Source organism: Lytechinus variegatus, chromosome 8 (genome assembly GCF_018143015.1).
Source record: "Lytechinus variegatus isolate NC3 chromosome 8, Lvar_3.0, whole genome shotgun sequence".
Taxonomy (NCBI): Eukaryota; Metazoa; Echinodermata; class Echinoidea; order Temnopleuroida; family Toxopneustidae; genus Lytechinus; species Lytechinus variegatus.
Window position 1 is genome coordinate 17,145,887 of NC_054747.1, and position 20,003 is coordinate 17,165,889.

At 36.8% G+C, this 20,003-nt stretch overlaps 1 protein-coding gene across 1 annotated transcript in view; it reads right to left on the minus strand.

Annotated features, from left to right (window-relative positions):
* The window catches only part of LOC121420066, a 178,447-nt gene that overhangs the window by 88,068 nt on the left and 70,376 nt on the right, over positions 1 to 20,003 (minus strand). Inside the window, exons 25-37 of the mRNA XM_041614594.1 lie at positions 19,416 to 19,565; positions 18,039 to 18,152; positions 17,130 to 17,261; positions 14,489 to 14,610; positions 13,649 to 13,877; positions 11,804 to 11,842; positions 9,669 to 9,781; positions 7,862 to 7,929; positions 6,027 to 6,238; positions 5,531 to 5,584; positions 4,567 to 4,680; positions 3,774 to 3,899; positions 132 to 479 (exon numbers count right to left, since the gene is read on the minus strand). Of these exons, the coding sequence (XP_041470528.1) occupies positions 132 to 479; positions 3,774 to 3,899; positions 4,567 to 4,680; positions 5,531 to 5,584; positions 6,027 to 6,238; positions 7,862 to 7,929; positions 9,669 to 9,781; positions 11,804 to 11,842; positions 13,649 to 13,877; positions 14,489 to 14,610; positions 17,130 to 17,261; positions 18,039 to 18,152; positions 19,416 to 19,565 (1,821 nt within the window). The remainder of the gene's footprint in view (positions 1 to 131; positions 480 to 3,773; positions 3,900 to 4,566; positions 4,681 to 5,530; positions 5,585 to 6,026; positions 6,239 to 7,861; positions 7,930 to 9,668; positions 9,782 to 11,803; positions 11,843 to 13,648; positions 13,878 to 14,488; positions 14,611 to 17,129; positions 17,262 to 18,038; positions 18,153 to 19,415; positions 19,566 to 20,003) is intronic.

Here is a 20,003-nt window from a genome sequence, read left to right on the forward strand (position 1 = left end):
AAAGGTACGATTAATTGCTAACCTTTGTGCTACGGAGCCCAGGTTTATCAAAGCATAGCTAAGTTAACTTCTAGTAGAGCACTGCCCATGGAATCTACAAGAACATTGACTTCGAGAACAACATTACTCACTGGACGGTTCAATAGCATTGAGTTCAATTTGGAAGCCACGCCCTCCAGGGTACGGTCCGGGAAAGAAGAACATAAACGCCTCATTGGTTTGTAGAGCAAAGGAACCTTCTGGTTGGAAGCGGTAATGGTAACCTACCAAATCGTTCATGGGGTGACTCAGATCTGTTCCGTTTTCAAAGTTCACGACGGCTAATAGTCTCAAATCGATATCGATGAAAGTGTATCCAATGATGAGGTCAGGGTCTTCCGTGGTGATAGCCCAGTAATGGTTCTCAAGAGCAGGGTACGGGTTGGGGTAGGATGGGGGCTGGACGAGCACCGGTGTCCCTTGAACAAGGGTGATGTTTACTGTAAAGACAAACAAAATAAATGTGTTAGGCAAAGTAAAAAAAAAATATTGAGCATCCTGCCATTTAAAAAAAAGGGATGCCTTTTTTTCTTTCAAAATGGCTGACTGACCAATTTTTCAAACACAATTGACGAGGAAATAAATTTTTCCAAACTGGCTGGTAGGATTTTATTTTCAAGTCATCATTTTCTCTTCTAACTGAAAAAAAATAATGAAATTTCCCTTTTTTATAAAATGAAATTGAAACAAAATGCAAGGATCCGCTTTGGTAAAAGAATGCAGGTGAGCTAGTACAAATGCTAAACACTATATTTGTTTAGGCCTAAATGCTAGGCATGAATAGAGGCCTAAGACTAAGTAGGAGGGTTATATAAAGTACACTGACACATACTAGACCAAAATAAGCTTCACTGTCCCTGCCAAGTCGACTGTTCCACTGGACTATGTCTTGGTTCAGTTCAATATAATAAAAATAAACCTCGACCCCCCCCCCCCCCCCCCGCCCTCTGTCTCTTTGTACCACTCTCTCTCTTGAACTTCTCAGCCTTATCCTGAAATAAGTCACCTCTCTTCTCGTGTGTGTGCACTCGTTGTGTACAAAGTTGATCAATGACAAGTCAATGGAAAAGCTAGTATTTTATTTAATTTAGATTAAAGTAGAAGTCACCGCCGCTGACGAAATGAACGGCAGTAAATAGAGTGGTGACTTAAGATAATGCCAACTGGAAGAGCTAAAACTTAGAAGTCACCGCTGCTGACGAAATGAACAGCAGTGAAGAATAGATAGAGTAGTGACTTAAACCAGGAAAATGCCAACTTCTCTTTATTTTATTTTGCCATTGCTTCCTAACTCCTGTAATGATTACATTACCAACTCATAATCCTCTTCAAGTTCAACACAACCAATGCTGGACCGGCAAAGACCAGGCAGGCGCAGCTGGTAGAACTCGACACACACCACAGCAACACCGCCGCAGCACACCCGGTGGATCACAATACTGTACTCGGTATTTGGGGATTTTCCCTGTTCTATTATGGCGCGGACACGGTGAAACGTGATTTCCTGGCAAGATCTGGCCTTTGATCCATTTTTGTATACGTTAGTCTCATATTTTTGAGTCAGTAATCGATGTGAATACTGCACCAGTTCTGCCAGCTCGTGATTACTGAGTTATTTTCTGCTTAAGACTTGCGAAAAAACTCAAAAAGATGTGACCGAAAACAGCACAAACCTATACTATAGTATAGGTTTGTGCTGTTTTCGGTAAAAGTGGACGACTGACCGAGACAATATTGACAGTAACACCTTTTTTAGTTTTTTCGCAAGTCTTAAGCAGAAAATAACTCAGTAATCGCAAGCTGGCAGAACCTGTGCAGTATTCACATCGATTACTGACTCAAAAATATGAGACTAACGTATACAAAAATGGATCAAAGGCCAGATCTTGCCAGGATATCACGCTTCACCGTGTCCGCGCCATAATACAACCGGGGAAATCCCCAAAAGGGCGCGTGGGGGGGAGATGTCCGGGGTACAGGGGATGTATGCTTTATTGGGTGGGGCGATCGATGCCCCACTTTTGGGGCGGGGATGGGAATAGGCCCATATGTAGGCTTAAAGTTACACAGGTACAGACAGGGAGGGGGCCGGCAAAAGGAAAAGGAGGACAGAAATTTAAAGGACAAGTCCACCCTAACAAAAACTTAATTTGAATAAAAAGAAAAAAATCAAAATTCATCAAAATCGGATGTAAAATAAGAAAGTTATGACATTTTACAGTTTCGCTTCGTTTCACAAAACAGTTATATGCACATCTCGGTCGGTATGCAAATGAGGGAACTGATGACATCACTCACTCACTATTTCTTTTCTATTTTATTGTATGAAATATTTTTATTTTCTCGTCATTGTCATGTGAAATGAAGTTTCATTCCTCGATGAACACGTGGAATTCCATTGTTTTAACAGTTTGTGCTTCAGGCAATGAGGTCCTAATCATTAAATTCATAAAAAAATGAAATATTGTATAATTCAAACAATAAAAAACAAAATAAATAGTGAGTGACATCATCGACTCTCTCATTTGGATGTAACTGGCTCGTTCATATAACTATTTTGTTAAAAATAAGCGAAACTTTGAAATGTCATAACTTTCTTATTTTACTTCCAATTTTGATGAAATTTTCAGCATTGTGCTTGTCTGATTTTTCTCTATTGATTCAAATCAACATTTTTCTGAGGTGGACTTGACCTTTAATATTGGCCCTGGCTATTTTCCCTCGCCGGTATAAAGAATTAAGACTTAAGTATGATAATAACTTAAAAAAAAAAAAAAAAGCTCTAAACCAATCTAATCGAATTCAATCAAGATGGTGACTTTATCGAAGGGGCACTTAATAAGTATCAGATCAAAAGATGGCCACTGACACATTTTCATGCCAACTTGCAACAGATTGATATTTTACAAGATTTTATTATGACAAAACTTATTAAACTCATATTATGAGATAGCTATTGGAATTTGAGTATAGTGTTTGTGAGTCCAAAGATATCGTAACACAATTCTAACGCTGACTTTGTCAGTGGTTTTCACCAAAGATTGTCATAAAAGCTACTAAAATCCACACATTCTGATTGGTTCAATGCAAATTAGTTAAAGGTCAAGTCCACCCCAGAAAAATGTTGATTTGAATAAATAGAGAAAATCTAACAAGCACAACACTGAAAACCCCCTTCATCCAAATCGGATGTCAAATAAGAAAGTTAATTATGACATTTTAAAGTTTTGCATAAATTTCTAAAAAACAGGTATATGCACAACTCAGTGATATGCAAATGCGAGAGTCTATGATGTCCATCACTCACTACTTCTTTTGTTTTTTGATTGTTTAAATTATACAATATTTCAATTCATACAGAATTGACAATAATGTAAAACTTGACTGAACTACATAATGTTAAACAATGTTAATTCCACAAGTTCAGGGAGGAATAAGGCTTGATTTCAAATGACATGGGTGAGAAAATCAGATTATTTCATATTTCAGATAATAAAATACAAAAGAAGGGCGTGATGTCATCAGTCCCCTAATTTGCATACTGGCCAGGATGCGCATATAACTGTTGTGTGACTAAATTAAGCAAAACTTTAAAATGTCATAACTTTCTTATTTTACATCCGATTTTGATGAAATTTACAGTTATGATTGTTGGATATTCTCTTTTTTTATTCAAATCAACTTTTTTTTCGGGGTGGACTTGTTCTTTAATATAAATCACAAAGTATGCCTACCTATCTCCCCTTGTCCGCATCCAATCTCATCTTCAAAATATTGGCATTGAGGATAATAATCACATACAAAGTACTCCGGTATGCATTTGCCGTTATCGCATTCAAATTGGTCACTGGTGCACTCTCCTGCACACACAAAAAAAATAATTGAAATGAAATACAAAATTCATTATACATGATGCTGAGTTTTTTTATGAGATATGATTATGAAGAATTACAAAAATGCAATGTAGATAGATCTAGTCGAATGGACATGGGATTTGACATATTGCATCCCTTCTATCTATCTATCTATCTATCAATCTATCTATCTATCTATCTACATGTACATATCTATCTGTACATCTATCTATCTATCTATCTGTCTGTCTGTCTATTTCTCTCTCTGTCAATATATTTATTCCTCTCTCTTCTTCTCTCTCTCTATATATCTTTCTATCTATCTATCTATCTATCTACCTACCTACCTATTTATCTATCTATCTATCTTTCTATCCATATGTATGTATGTATCTATCTATCTTTCTATCTATTTATCTATCTATCTATCTTTCTTTCTATCTATCTATCTACATGTATCCGCCTCTCTCTCTCTCTATCTGTCAATATATTTATCCATCTCTCTCTCTCTCTCTCTCTATCTATCTATCTATCTATCTCTCTATCTATCTGTCTGTCTGTCTCTGTCTGTCAATATATTTATCCATCTATCTATCTATCCATTTATATATCCGTCATTTATTTATCTATACAATATTCACATTTTATTTCTTGATGGATAAATATCACTCACCACACAGTTGCTCATCCTCCCCTGTAAAACAATCATCCCGGTAATCACATCGTAACGATTCACGGATGCATTGACCGTCAGAGCAGCGGAAAAAACCGTCATCGCAAGGCCCACCTGATGACAAGAATACAGGGAGAGTAAAATGTACAACGAGAATGATGATGGTGATCGAGATTATTAATAATGAATGTGATACTGTCTTGCGATGGTAGTGGTGATGGTGTGGGTGCTGCTGGTGATGATGATGATGATATTTGTGACGATGATGACGAAAATGATGGTGATGATGATAATGATGGTGATGATGATGATGGTGGTGATGATGATGATAGTGGTGGTGATGATGATGATGATAATGATGATGACGGTGATGATGATGGTGGTGGTGATAGTGGTGATGGTGATGATGATAATGGTGGTGGTGGTGATGATGATCAAGATGATAATGGTGGTAATGATGACGGTGATAATGGTGGGATGATGATGACGAGGATATTGAAGATGATGATCGATGATGATGATATGGTGGTGCTAATATTTGTGACGATGATGATGATACGACGACAACTATGATGGCGATGATGATGATGATGATGGTGCATGACGATGATGATGATTGTAATAATGAAGGTGATTATAATGATGATGATGTCGACGACAACAGGAAAGCAATAACGAAAATCGTATGTAACATAAAAATAGAATCAACAATATGAAGATCAAACATTTATCGGCAAGCGGAGTAAGCTTATTAGGAATTACATACGTCTTCGAACAATTGCACTAGTAATATTTATACATCCAACACTATACAATATGTGAATACAAAAAAAGGAGTAAATCAAATATTTCACTCAAAGAGAATGAGTGAACGGAACGGCACAAAAATTAATCTCGATAGAAAAGATGCCAGTTCGATCATTCTTCAATCTTCAAGATACAACTTCTAAGATACCATACACACCTGGTGTTACTTCATTTGGGAGAACTGTGTCACCGTCCGTAACTGGAACAAGTACTGTGTAAAGAGCAAAATATTTCTTTTATTCTCATTATTATCCATTAATTTCTTCAAAATTATTTCGTCATGTCCATTTTGGAAAAGGAGGGTGAAGCTATTGCAAGATACGTCTACTAAGATGACACAAACCTCGGTCTTAAAGCAGTGTCTCAATTGGCACATCCCCCTGAATAAGAATGGTGATTATAGCCAGCCTTGACTGGTTCTCTAAAATTTTTGTGATGACATAATTTGACATTTTTTAATTTGAATATCACAGTCAAATTTCTTTAATCAATTATAGAAACAACATTTTAATACCCATGGATTACCTCTAACTTCAAAGGTCTGTGATACTTCTTAAAATCCCTGATTTATACCAGTTTATCACTATAGACCTATCATATTTGGTATTGAAGAAAACAGCCTTAATGATATCGCAAAACGATTCATTTTATACCTCGTAAGATTTCAACCTCAACATTTGACGATCCAAGTTGAGTGTTATTTGAAAGAGTAGTCGTAACAGCATCGTTGATGGAGGTAGATACCAGATTCGCTACTGCTAGCTGAATGTCGAAGGCTGATGTGGTGTTTGTAGCTTCCTGGGACAGTGTCATCCCGATCTCACCCGATACACCGACTGCTACACCCATGACCACACTTCCGGGACTAGGGAGTAGAAAAACATTCACTGTAAAAACTGCGGTGTTAAAACTGACACCAATTGGTGTTAATAGAGGATCACCTGAGGTGTTAAAATTACACCCTAGAGATTAAACATAACACCAAAGAGTGTAAATGTAACAACAAAAGGTGTTGTAATAACACCCATAGGTGTAAAACTCACACTACCAATTAAACACCGGTGTAAAATAACTGGTGTGGTCCTCTATGTACACTGGTTAACACCACAGTTATTGCTGTGTTGATCATGATAAATCATATACCGCAGTCACACCAACAAATCCGACTCCTGGGGAGAGTTTCATCAACATTTTCGTCCGAAAAGTTGTCAGATCTGAAAACTTTCCTTGAATTTGATTGGCTCAGGTACAGTGTTACTATGGTTAGTGTCGGATAAAACTGAACTTATTGGATGCCAAAACGTCTGTTAAGTCCTTTCATGAAACGCTCCCCTAGGGAGCACTTCATGAAAGGAATTGCCGGAATTTTTTTCCGGCAGTTTCTATAGCAACGGTGCTTCCTGGCCAATCAGAATCAAAGAAAGTCAGATCTGACAAACTGCTGGACAGAAGACGTTGATGAAATGCTTCCCTGCAGACAAAGACGTATTTTTACCATTGCATGACACACCATCAGTCGGTTTGGAGAAGGTTTTATCGGTGTGGCAATAGCACACAGTAGCGGATCTTGGGGTACTTGGGGTTTAAACCCCTACCTCGTGCTCCCTAACATCATTTAAAGGACAAGTCCACCCAAACAAAAAGTTGATTTGAATAAATAGAGAAAAATCCAAGACGCATAACATTGAAAATTCCATCAAAATCCGATGTAAAATAGGAAAGTTATGACATTTTTAAATTTTGCTAAATCTCACAAAACAGCTATATGCACAACCTGGTCGGTATGCAAATGAGAAGACTGACGACGCCACTCACTCACTATTTCTTTTGTATTCTATTATATGAAATATGAAATATCTTAATTTTCTCCTCATTGGACGGTGAAATAAGTTTTCTTCCTCCATGAACATGGGTAATTACAATCGTTCATATAATTGTTTTGTGAAAAATAAGCGAAATTTTAAATGTCATAACTTCCTCATTTTACATCCGATTTTGATGAACTTTTCAACGTTATTCTTGTTTGACTTTTCTCTATTGATTTAAATCAACATTTTTCTGGAGTGGACTTGACCTTTAAAAAGGAGTGCAGGATCAAACTCCAAAACCCCTTTCATGTTTACGAGAGTCGCACAAGCAGACACATAGTAGTAGAAAGCACGGGCCACACTATGTTATCAAAGCTTAAAGCCTTTTCCAAGCATCAGTGGTTAATATTGGACTCAGGAATATGATATAGGACAAATAGTCCCATATTGATTGGTGATTGGTGGTGATTTTTTACCTGATTGCTAAGAAAGCATGAATGCTTGTAAGCAAGCAACCAGAGGACCAACGGCTTAAGGTCCCCTCAGAAGGACCTGAGATAATATCGGATAAACTGTCCTCTACGCGTATACAGTCAAATATGTTATTGCAGAAGTTTTATGATGATATATACTTTTAAAGGGGTATTAGTATATGTCATTTAAATGCAAGAGAGAAATACCTCAAGCTGGTCACATTTGCACTCATTACGTAACCTCCGATCTGGTGATTCTGTAGCCCGTTCATGATCTGAAAAAGGGGACACAAATGTGTGATTTAAAAAAGAAAAATCATTTTGACAGAAAGAGTAATTCAAAGTGAATGATATGCACTGTCAATAATATTCTATAATAATTAAACCAGAAAATCAAACAAAAATTTCAAAGAAAGAATTAAGGTTTATTATGATCATCTTTTTGATCTGCCACGAATGGAACGTTTTCGGTTGGTAAATTAGATTCTCTATCATTTTCAATCCCACCAGGAGTCCGTAACACAAAGCTTAGCAATGATCATAGAACATTTTTAAATGATTGATTGCATTGACTACAATATGTACAATGAATCGTGAAAATCAAGCGTACGATTAATCGCTAACCTCTGTGTTACGGGACTCAGATGAAGATGAAACTTTACCGCGTTCGAAAAGAGTTAACAAAAACTGATTTGTCTAGATTTGATTAAGGTTTTACGATTAAGCTCAGTCCACATTTTACAACAAGATGCATTTGGAGTATATCATTTTAGCGCAGCCAGAATGCCTGCTGGAAAGATAACAATGTTTCACAATGTCTAAGAGACTCGGAGAGTGTTCCCAGTATGGGACACAGTGTGAACAGCACCTTTATTGTAAATTTAGGTATTGTAACAGTATGAATCAGACCTTGACATGTTCCATTATGTGATCACACTGTGTGGACACACTTTGAACATACTGTGAACACACTGTGTGGACACACTGTGAACATACCGTGAACACACTGTGTGGACACACTGTGAACATACCGTGAACACACTGTGTGGACACACTGTGAACATACCATGAACACACTGTGAACATACCATGAACACACTGTGAACATACCATGAACACACTGTGTGGACACACTGTGAACATACCATGAACACACTGTGAACATACCATGAACACACTGTGAACATACCATGAACACACTGTGAACATATCATGAACACTCTGTGAACATACCGTGAACACACTGTGTGGGAACTGTGAACATACCATGAACACACTGTGAACATACCATGAACACTCTGTGAACATACCGTGAACACACTGTGTGGACACACTGTGAACGTACCATGAACACACTTTCAAAAAAGATAACAATGTTTCACAATGTCTCAGAGACTCGGAGAGTGTTCCCAGTATGGGACACAGTGTGAACAGCACCTTTATTGTAAATTTAGGTAGTGTAACAGTACGAATCAGACCTTGAGATGTTCCATTATGTGATCACACACTGTGAACATACCGTGAACACACATTGTGGACACACTGTGAACATACCATGAACACACTGTGTGGACACACTGTGAACATACCGTGAACACACTGTGTGGACACACTGTGAACATACCATGAACACACTGTGTGGACACACTGTGAACATACCGTGAACACACTGTGTGGACACACTGTGAACATACTGTGAACACACTGTGAACATCCCACACACTTCGAACACACTGTGACAATGTGAACACACCGAACACATTGTGAAAATAATGTGGATGCAACATGTGATACTTTGAGGCTCTGAACACATTGTGAACGCACTTTTTAACTCACTGTGAACACTTTATGAACACACTATGGAAAACACTGTGAACACACTCTAAATACACAGTGTTTTTCAAGTGTTTAACAATGTTATCTCCAGCACAGTCTTGCGCCAAAGTACGTAATTTACGAAAGCTTAATGAAACACACAGGTGGGTTTTTTTTGGGGGGGGGTCAGATATATTACCTCGGCTTCTGCCTTGCTCACAAACTCCATGTATTCAGTAGATGAAGGGTCATTAAACTCTGGCATAAAATCAACTCCATTCAAGGTGGCAGTCATTTCGATATTCACATCACCTAGGTTTGGTATGCAGATGATAATAAATGATTAGTTACAGTGCACTATTAACCCTAATTCTCCCGGGGGGCCATAATGCCCCCCCCTCAACAATTTTCGCGATATATCTGCTGCGCGAAATTTTTTCACCTCGCAGCTCACTGACTTTTTACATTCAAGTCTCGCGCAAATTTGTGACGCCCGGATACGCGGTTACGACATTACGCAACATTATGCAAGTGCATGTCAGACCCAAAATTACTCATAAACGTGATTTCATGTACAAATCCAATGCAAATTGCGTATTTAGCCAAAATTCATAAATGTATCATTATTTCTACTGTTACTGATTAAACTTGATTAATTTTGCCTTGTTTATGATCAGAATTCTGCCACGCAGTCAAGCTCAGCTTATAGTGGCAACCCCTGCAACCTTCTAATAATCGATGTTTTAATAGAAAATGCATTATTATTATTTTTTTTGTATGTTTTGCTTGTCAGTTATAACTTATATGTATACTATTGTATTTTCTTTGTTAATATGTTCATGAAAAAGTGTTGCAGAAACCAATAAATGAAATTATGTCTGGAACAATTTCCATTGAAAAAACAATAAAAAACAAAAAGTCAAAAAACAAAGAAATACATAAGAAATTCATAAAACAATAAAATACATAGGAAATTTATTTCCAAACCAAAGTTTTTTTGAATTACGATTGTTAAGAATGCCACAAAGAAAATTTTAACCAAAAATTAGCATTCTAGGAGCTTTATTTAGTGAATTAGAGCAAAAAGTATGATTTATGCATAAATTAGCATAATTAATTCATATAAAATAAAATCTCATTATTTTGGAAAATTTTACCATAGAGCCTTGTAGATTACATCGCACACTACCAGCGTGCAAATTTTTGCGTCGCTCGTGCGATCAGCGGCCGAGATCTTAAGGGGGGCCATAATGGCCCCCCCCCCGGAATGACAAGAATCTAAATACCCCGGGAGATTTAGGGTTCAAATATTGTACACACAACAACTGGTTAAACAATTATCCAACTCTGGGTAGTGTTCAACCAATACTGTGTAGTTTTCATCCAAAGCACACACGATTGGTTAGAAATTATCCAGAAGTGGATAAAGCTTAAAACCAATTGTTGTGTGGACAGTATGTTGCCCAACATTTTTGAGAGTCTAATCATGATACGGAATACTGTTCTAAGTTTGCCACAGTTGTTTTTTTGTGTCAAGTGAATAAGAAATCTCGGGATAATTCGTTGAACGGTGCATCTTCCTCTAGCATCCAACATTGATCGAATTAACTAACTGTCCCCACAATTAACAGTCAATTTTTATTATATAGATATGACTACAAACAAACAAACAACTAAATATCTATTTCTTGTGTTAATAATGAATAGCAGAACTGTGACGACGAACATTGTAATACCGGTACATGTGATTTTAAAAATCTAGTTAGAATATCAAATGATGTTCTTCGTGAAATCTTATTGGGATCTCTTTTATATTACGAGGATAGAAAAAGATCCAGTGGAGTTTATTGGTATTGATCTACTTATTCTACTATGTTCATTTTCTACTAAAAGTTGCCGTGATTGTAGAAGTTTCTCTAAATGATGTACACACTATTCTAAAGCTCATACCCAAGAAAAGGACTATGTATGTGGCCACTGAATTTAATTAACTTCAGGACTCGTACTGCTATTTGATGTGCAGTTTCGTTACGCTTTGACTAAACGAGTTTCTTATAATTAAAAAAAAACATGATGATAATGAAAAATATCCATGCACGATATTAAGATTTTTAAGTGCTCATTTCCAACACCCAAATAGACCCACACCAAAGATGATAAGGAAAATCCCGTGTGTATAAAAGTGGTGACACAACAAATGCAGATTATTCTATATAAAAATAGAAAACATAATGATATTACTTCAATCAAATTCAAAATTTGTATTTTCTAGAATCTAGAATATTAAGACATTGATCTAATATGGCTAATTAATATCAATCTAGTGATACTTACCAATGGATACCCCAGGTATGATAGTAGGAATAACGGTACCTGAGGGGGAAGGGAAACGAGATTTAGATTGCAAAAAAAATTATAGAAAAATGTAATATTATTCCGGGGCCCGGAATAACATTGTCATATAGTTATTCAGGGCCGGGGTATATATCCTAATTCAGGAGTAGTTGCCGGGATAATCTTTCCATGGGAGAAAAGACGTTTCATAAAATAAATTAAAAAAAAAAACTTTTAGCAAAGGAGGGCCTTTTCCAGTTCATGCATGTGTGACATCACACATATTATGGTCACATTGCCAATGGAAGGATCTCCATAGCAACAGTGATATCTACTTTGAAATACCTGTAACTTTCTTATTGTTTGTCCAATTTTTTGTTCGCAAAAAATCATCGACTTTTTTCTTTGATTTCTCTGACTGTTCTCATACAAGCTAACATGCCCAAAGTGATTTACCGGTATTCTCCTTTAACACACCAGAGGATAGAATTCGATTGGCATATAGGTCTTTTGTCTTACAATGAATAATTAAAATAATTCAAAAAAGCAATACTTTGCATTATTAGTATCAACTTAATTTTTTTCTACTTCTAAATTTAGCAGAATGGGGCTGTACAAAATCAAAATTGCTATACCATGTATGTATAGTGAATGTAGTCTTCATGCTAAGATCCTGATTGGAACTTTGGTTGACATGTGAGTCTCCACAAGTTAGTAGCACACACAGAACTTTCTGTTTCTTTCAAATCACTATTAAATGTCAAGTCCAGGGTATAGTTGTGGGTGCGCATACATTTGTAATTCCGAGGTTTCGTTATTCCGAAGGTTCGTTACTCCGAAAACGAAGCGATTTGTCATTCCGAATGTTCGTTAATCCAAAAACGAAATGAGGTTCGTAATTCCGAAGGTTTGGTAGTCTGAAAACGAAATGATTAACCAACCTTATTTCGTTTTCGGATTAACGAACCTTTGGAACAACAAACCTTATTTCGTTTTTCGGATCAACGAACCTTCGGAACATCAAACCTTATTTCGTTTTCAAATTATCGAACCTTCGGAATAATGCTACAAATGTTCGGATTAACGAACCCTTTTACGTTTTCGGGTTGACGAACATCGAGGTATTGACAATTTACGTGTTTCGGAATTAAGAACCTTCGGAATTACGAACCTTCAGAATTATGAATTGTAACCGTGTGGGTGAAGCACAATGCTTATGCCTGACCTCATCAAATATTTATGGAGAGCATGGTTGTCATACTGATACAAAAATACATCCATATTGGTGTTTGAATGAATGAGTCGACTGAATTTTATCAGATCTTTAAAGGGATGGTCCAGGCTGGAGATGAGTTATTGAATTTTAATTTGCATTATTCCAGTGAAACAGTTCTAGGCATGTCATCATGAATATTCATGAGGCTGATGATGTCATATCCCCACTTGTTAATTGTATTTTATTATATGAAATTAGGTTTATTCAAAATTTTTCTATCAAGAAATAAAACAACTGATTAAGTGCATTATTATTCATTGCCGTAACTTATCTAATCAAAATTTTGACACATTTACACATGTATGAAATAATGAAACATTTATGATTTCTTATAAAAGCAAAAAAAAGAAAATTGGGGATGTGACATCATCAGCCCACCTAATGAATATTCATGAGGATGTGCATATGACTGTTTTCACAAAATATTAATAAACTTTAAAATCCAATAACTTTGTTATTTGTTATGCAATTTTGATGAAACTTCCAGCATTTTGCTCTGGGAATTTTACTCTCTTTTAATAGATATAAATATTTTCAGCCCGGACCATCCCTTTAAAACAATCACTTACCAAGCGGTATTGAGGTTGCTGATGCATACAACACATCGAATCCATACGGGCCTCCATGAATCTCCAGCCAGAGTGTATACGAAGTCGACGTAATTCTTATTGGTGAGGCGGTTGGGACTTGGGTAAAGTGGTTCAAATTGGCAAGAGCCGAGTTGCGATTGGTCGGATCGAGCCCATCGCCAATAGTTGTGAACCCTCCGACGGCAGTGGAATATTGATAGACATCAATCTGAATGCAGTATTCAAATAAATTGATTAAACCATATTGATTTAGATTTAGAATCCTAAGCTGTAAGTTTGTCAATGCTGCCTGTGTCTCTGATAAATATATCAGAAAATCAAAATATAGTTGTTCAAAAAGAGGGTAAAAATGAATGGAATCACCATTCTGATTCATTCCATATACATTATGCCATAGGCCATCATTCCATAAATTAATGTCCCTAGCAGTATCTTGAAATTGTTTGCACAATTTTTTTTATCATGGCTGCAATATTTTTTCTCAATTCTTTTTCTGAATTTTTTTTCGTATTTACTTTTCTGAATTTTTCTCAATATGCACAATATTAAATACACTGCGCATCAACTAGCCAATTAAAATCAAGGACACATTGGCAGCCAATACCATAACTTAAAAATCTGACAGGTATTCTGATGGCAAATGTTGATGAACGGTCTCTCCCCCCCCCCCAACATCCAGAGGGGATTTTAGCCCTTTTTTTAAAATTTGAGCCAATGGATACCTATAATAACTTGAAACCTTATAATAATAATATGTCCATTTATATAGCGCAGTTACTATGTGCATATACTCAACTGCGCTTTGATACTTGACCTTACCTGAATTCGATAGCTTTGACTGGTCTCGAAGGTGAAAAGATAGTACACATTGGCTCCATATTCATTTGGATAGTTGGGCGATGTAAAGTTAAAAGATTCCCCAGGGCTTAAAAACCTTGCATCTGTACGAGACAATAAGATATTACGGTAATAATAATATAGGATATTTATATTGCGCACATATCCACCTTGTTGGGTGCTCAAGGCGCTCCTATATTACCCGGCTAAGCTAGGCGCTCATAGTGCACACAGCTTCTTCAGGAATTACTTCCTACCGGTACCCATTTACCTCACCTGGGTCGAGTGCAGCACATCGTGGATCAGTTTCTTGCTGAAGGAAATTACGCCATGGCTGGGATTCGAACCCACGACCCTCTGTTTCAAAGTCCGAAGACTAATCCACTGGGCCACAACGCTCCATATAGAAATGGGGCTGCAACATTTGCTCCGGCGACAATTGCTCTGGGCTTTGTTTCCTCTAAGAGGTAGGGTTAGGATTGCAATAGGGTTTTATGTTAGGTTTAGCAAACTTTAGGGTAGGGTATAATGTTAAAGAGAAATTCCAGTAGTTGCAGTAAACGCTGATTTCATGACAAAGTCTGTAAAACCAGGCTTAATTGTCAGAAAATCATCGAGGATCTAGATCTGGTACAGTTACATAAACTGAACTTTGTGGAATCTTGAAATCTACGCTGAAAAACGTTCACACTTAAGATCACCAACACAGATAGGCACACGTGGGACAGTGTATTATTATTGCTGGAATAAAGACCCGACGGAAGTGACCGAATCCGAGCTTATTTTGCTTATTTCTCAGCAATTACACAATTTCTCCCAGAACTCTTTGGCACATATTTTTTATTCATGCAAACAGACACTTGGGTGGTCATTATATTAGATTCTGTAAAAAGTCATTTTGAGATCGTTACCAAAACTGGAATTTATCTTTAAACCCAGGTTGAAGTTGGTCATTCGATTAGTGTGTCTAGACAAGGCTCCACACTAATATTTTTTCTTGGTGGCCCGGTTGGTCCACCAAAATCATCAATTTCATCATTTTGGTGGCCCGCAAACCAAATTTAGTGGCCTGATACAATAGAAAACATTTGTCAAAACTTTGGTAGCCCAAGCAGGCCACCAAGTGTTGGCTCTTAAAGAATTTTGGTGGCCCAATTCTCATTTTTTGAGCACTTGTCGCTAGAGCAAATATCATGGAACCATTGAAGCAGTGCACACATCCACTATTAGGTTCTCAAAACAATCCTACATTACTCGGCTATTAAAGCTAGGCTGACCAAATAGACTAAAAGGTGTTCAACCAACAAGACATTACACGAAAGAGATAAAGCCTAACTGGAATTTAGAAAAAAAATGATATTGATAAATGGTAATTAGACCAAATGCAGGGCTCCACAGTCCACACTAACCCTTTTTTTCTACTGGTCCAACCTGTTCATGTGGGACCAGTAGTTACCCAGTTTTTCATATTTTACTGGTCAGAACCTAAAATTCACTGGTCCCCTAAAATAAAGAAAAACATGAAAATAGACTTGAGTTTAATTACATGTCTTTTACTGATTGAATTGCCCCACCCCCATAATAAAAGTACACAAATAAACAGTACACACACACAACATACATGTGATTAATGAGAGCCATTTCTCAATTTTGGGGGCCCATTTTTTAAGATGCCAGAGCAATTTCTATCATTTACAAAAGAGGAGAATTGTTTTGCATCACTTTATTGTGCGAAAAGCAATAAAGGAACAGTGTAAGAATGACAACAATACATATACATTTACAGAATAAAAGAGAGCCCAGGACATGGTCACATTACTGACACAAGCAGGGCAGATTAACATAATGTTACAGTTATACCAAATAAGATGGAACATTCGGTGAAAGTATAATAAACTGTTAATCATCAAGTTGGTTTGTAATTAAAGTAATTATAGGCGTGTAGATAAAATCATTTTAGATAAAAACCAAACATTGAAAAAAAATAAGACCATGACGTATGTGGACTCATGCATTATTAGCATGATTACACTCTGAATTGATATGTACAACTTTACACTATGTACGCAGAGGAATCTGATTTTCCCATTGGACGTTATTTTTTGAGTAGTATATTACAAAAGATGATGTCACTGCCAATTTAGAAAGGTTGTCTCTGAAAATTTTGTAAGGGGTTGGTTTGCCAAATTCATTTAAAAGCATTTTAAGTCGTTTTGTGTTATCCGGGGTAATGTAGCCTCTTGATCCCACCTCAATTGGAAAGGATTTTACTGAGTAGCTGTTTGATTCAATGTCAGAAATGAGTGGGGCGTATTTTCTTTCTTTATATTCATGTGTTTTTTCTGTGTTGGTTTCAAAAGGGTCAGAAAGTTCCAGTATCACTAGTTTCTTTTCATTTTTCCACAATGCACATATATCATTTGTATCAGTTTGGTAAGTTTTTTACTGGTCATGTCGGACCAGTAAATCTGGCTTTGTCTGTAAAAGTTACTGGCCCGTCGGCACTTTTTACTGGTCTGGGGCTGTCGGACCGTTGCCAGTATCGCGCGCTACCAAATGGAATGGAGACGATGAGGATGTAGACCAATCAGCCGTTTACCATTAATATACAATATATACCTACCTGTAGAGTCTGGCCCCCCACATGATGTTTCATCTGCCCCGTTTTCACAGTCAATGAACCAGTTGCAGACCCAGAAGTCTGGAATGCACCTGTCGTTGGGTCCACATTGAAATGTATTACTTTGGTCACAGCCTGAAAGAGAAATAATTTGGATCCTGTTACACAAATGTTATCAATGATTTTCATGAATACATTTGCATTTTTTGTGGGCAATCATTCATTTAAATCAATTGTACCATCCGTTGAGGAAGCCTTTGATGCAGGGCCTAGGATAACAAAACAATTGTTTGGAATTTACACAGGAGAAATGATAGTTTAACATCTTTGTCATCGTCATCCTCATCATCCTCATCATCATCATCGTCCTCATCATCCTCATCACCATCATCATTAATAATTATCATTATTATCAATTCATCATCACTATTATAATTATCATTATTATCAATTCATTAGCAGCACCATCATCATCATCACCATCATAGTCATCATCATCATTATTATCATCACTATCATCAATTTATCATAATCATCACCATCATCACCATCATTATCATCATGATTACTAGTATTATTATCATCATTAATATTATCACCAATCATCAACACCATTATCATCATCCTCATTTGTATTATCATTATCACATGGAGACCATAAATGCAGCCTTCATGTCAGAAAGTTACCCTGCAAATCCTTCAACCGCGTAGAATTGTAAGTATTTACTTAATTTTTTTATCATTTCTCGTACAAGATTCATAACTGATTTAACAAATTCAATATTACTGGATGAATCATTATATTCATGGGTTCCTTCTACCACATGACACAACTCTCCACGGCTCTTGCCTTAGAAGGCGGAGATTATCATCACCCATGATGGGAGAGAAATAAAATTAAAAAGAACTCACAGTTTAACTCATCCTCTCCTCCGAGGCAGTCTTCATACCAATCACATTTCCAGGCATTGTGGATGCACGAACCGTCGCTGCATTGGTACTGATGGTTCCCTTCCACACACTCTCCTGATAAAGGGAAATAATAATACAATTTCCATATTTTGTCTCTTTAACGTCTCCATTTTGTAAACGATTATCATCAATATTATCAACGTCATTCATATTACAAGTACCTTATTCATCATGCAAATGGTTATAATCACCATCATCAATGACTATCCTTCTCATCCTGAAATCATTACATTAGCCTAATCATCATCACCACCATCCGTATCACCATCATCATCATAATTATCATTGCCATTATCATCCTCATCATATGATCATCATGATCATCATTACCGTCATCATCAATCATCATGATCATCATTACCGTCAACATCATCCATCATCATCATCATTACCGTCATCATCATCCATCATCATCATTACTGTCATCATCATCATTACTGTCATCATCATCATCATCCATCATCATCATCATTACCGTCATCATCATCATCATTACTGTCATCATCATCATTACTGTCATCATCATCATCATCCATCATCATCATCATTACCGTCATCATCATCATCATTACTGTCTTCATCATTATTACCGTCAACATCATCCATCATCATCATCATCATTACCGTCATCATCATTACCGTCATCATCATCATCCATCATCATTACTGTCATCATCATCCATCATCATCATCATTACCGTCATCATCATCCATCATCATCATCATTACCGTCATCATTACCGTCATCATCATCACCACCGTCATCATCATCATTACCGTCATCATCATCCATCATCATTACATTCACCATCATCATTACCGTCATCATCATCATCATCATCATCTTCATCATCATTACCGTCAACATCATCCGTCATCATCATCATTACCGTCATCATCATCATTACCATCAACATCATCCATCATCATCATCATATACCGTCATCATCATCATCATTACCGTCATCATCATCCATCATCATTACCGTCATCATTATCATCATCATCCATCATCATCATCATTACTGTCATCATCACCATCATTACCGTCATCATCATCCATCATCATCATCATTACCATCATCATCATTACCATCATCATCATCATCATCATCACCATCATCATCAATCATAATGTTCATCACAAGCAAGAGCATCAACACCACTATCATCATCATGATTATCACTATCATTTACAACAAGGGTACCATTCCCATCATAATCAGTTGGTACAACACCTGTATGCACAGTTGACATCATCATCTTCAATACCACCACCACCACGATCTTCCCACTCACCATCAACACCATACATACCTGGAGGCGGCAGATTGGCGCAAACTTGGAAATCCTCGTCTGATTCATCTGCGCAATCAACAAAATAATCACACAGCCAGTAGCCGGGAATACATTCTCCATCGCTGGCGCATTGGAATTGTCCATCTGCGCAAGGTGCTGGTGTGAAAGCTATTGAAGGAATCAAGTATAACACATTCAGATATGGACAGTTAAAGGAGAAAGTTTATTGTCGAAATAGCAGAAAAATAATACAAAATATTGCCAAAGGTTTGAGAAAAATCCATCAAAGAATTGACAAGTTATTAGAATTTCAATCATTGGATTTGTGACGTCATATGCAAGCAGCAATTCTACAAAGTGAATGGTAAAAAAATCAATGAAATTTCACTTTCTCAAAAATTGAAAAATGTTTTTTAGTGTACCTTTTGTATATCATTAGACAAATCATTTCACACCCGATTATGAAAAGAAAACAAAAATAATTCATCACAAACAATCAATCATAATATAAGGTGGACGATTAATCGCTAACCTTTGTGCTACGGAGCCCAGGTTTATCAAAGCATAGCTACATAAAGTTATCTTCTAGTAGAGCACTGCCCATGG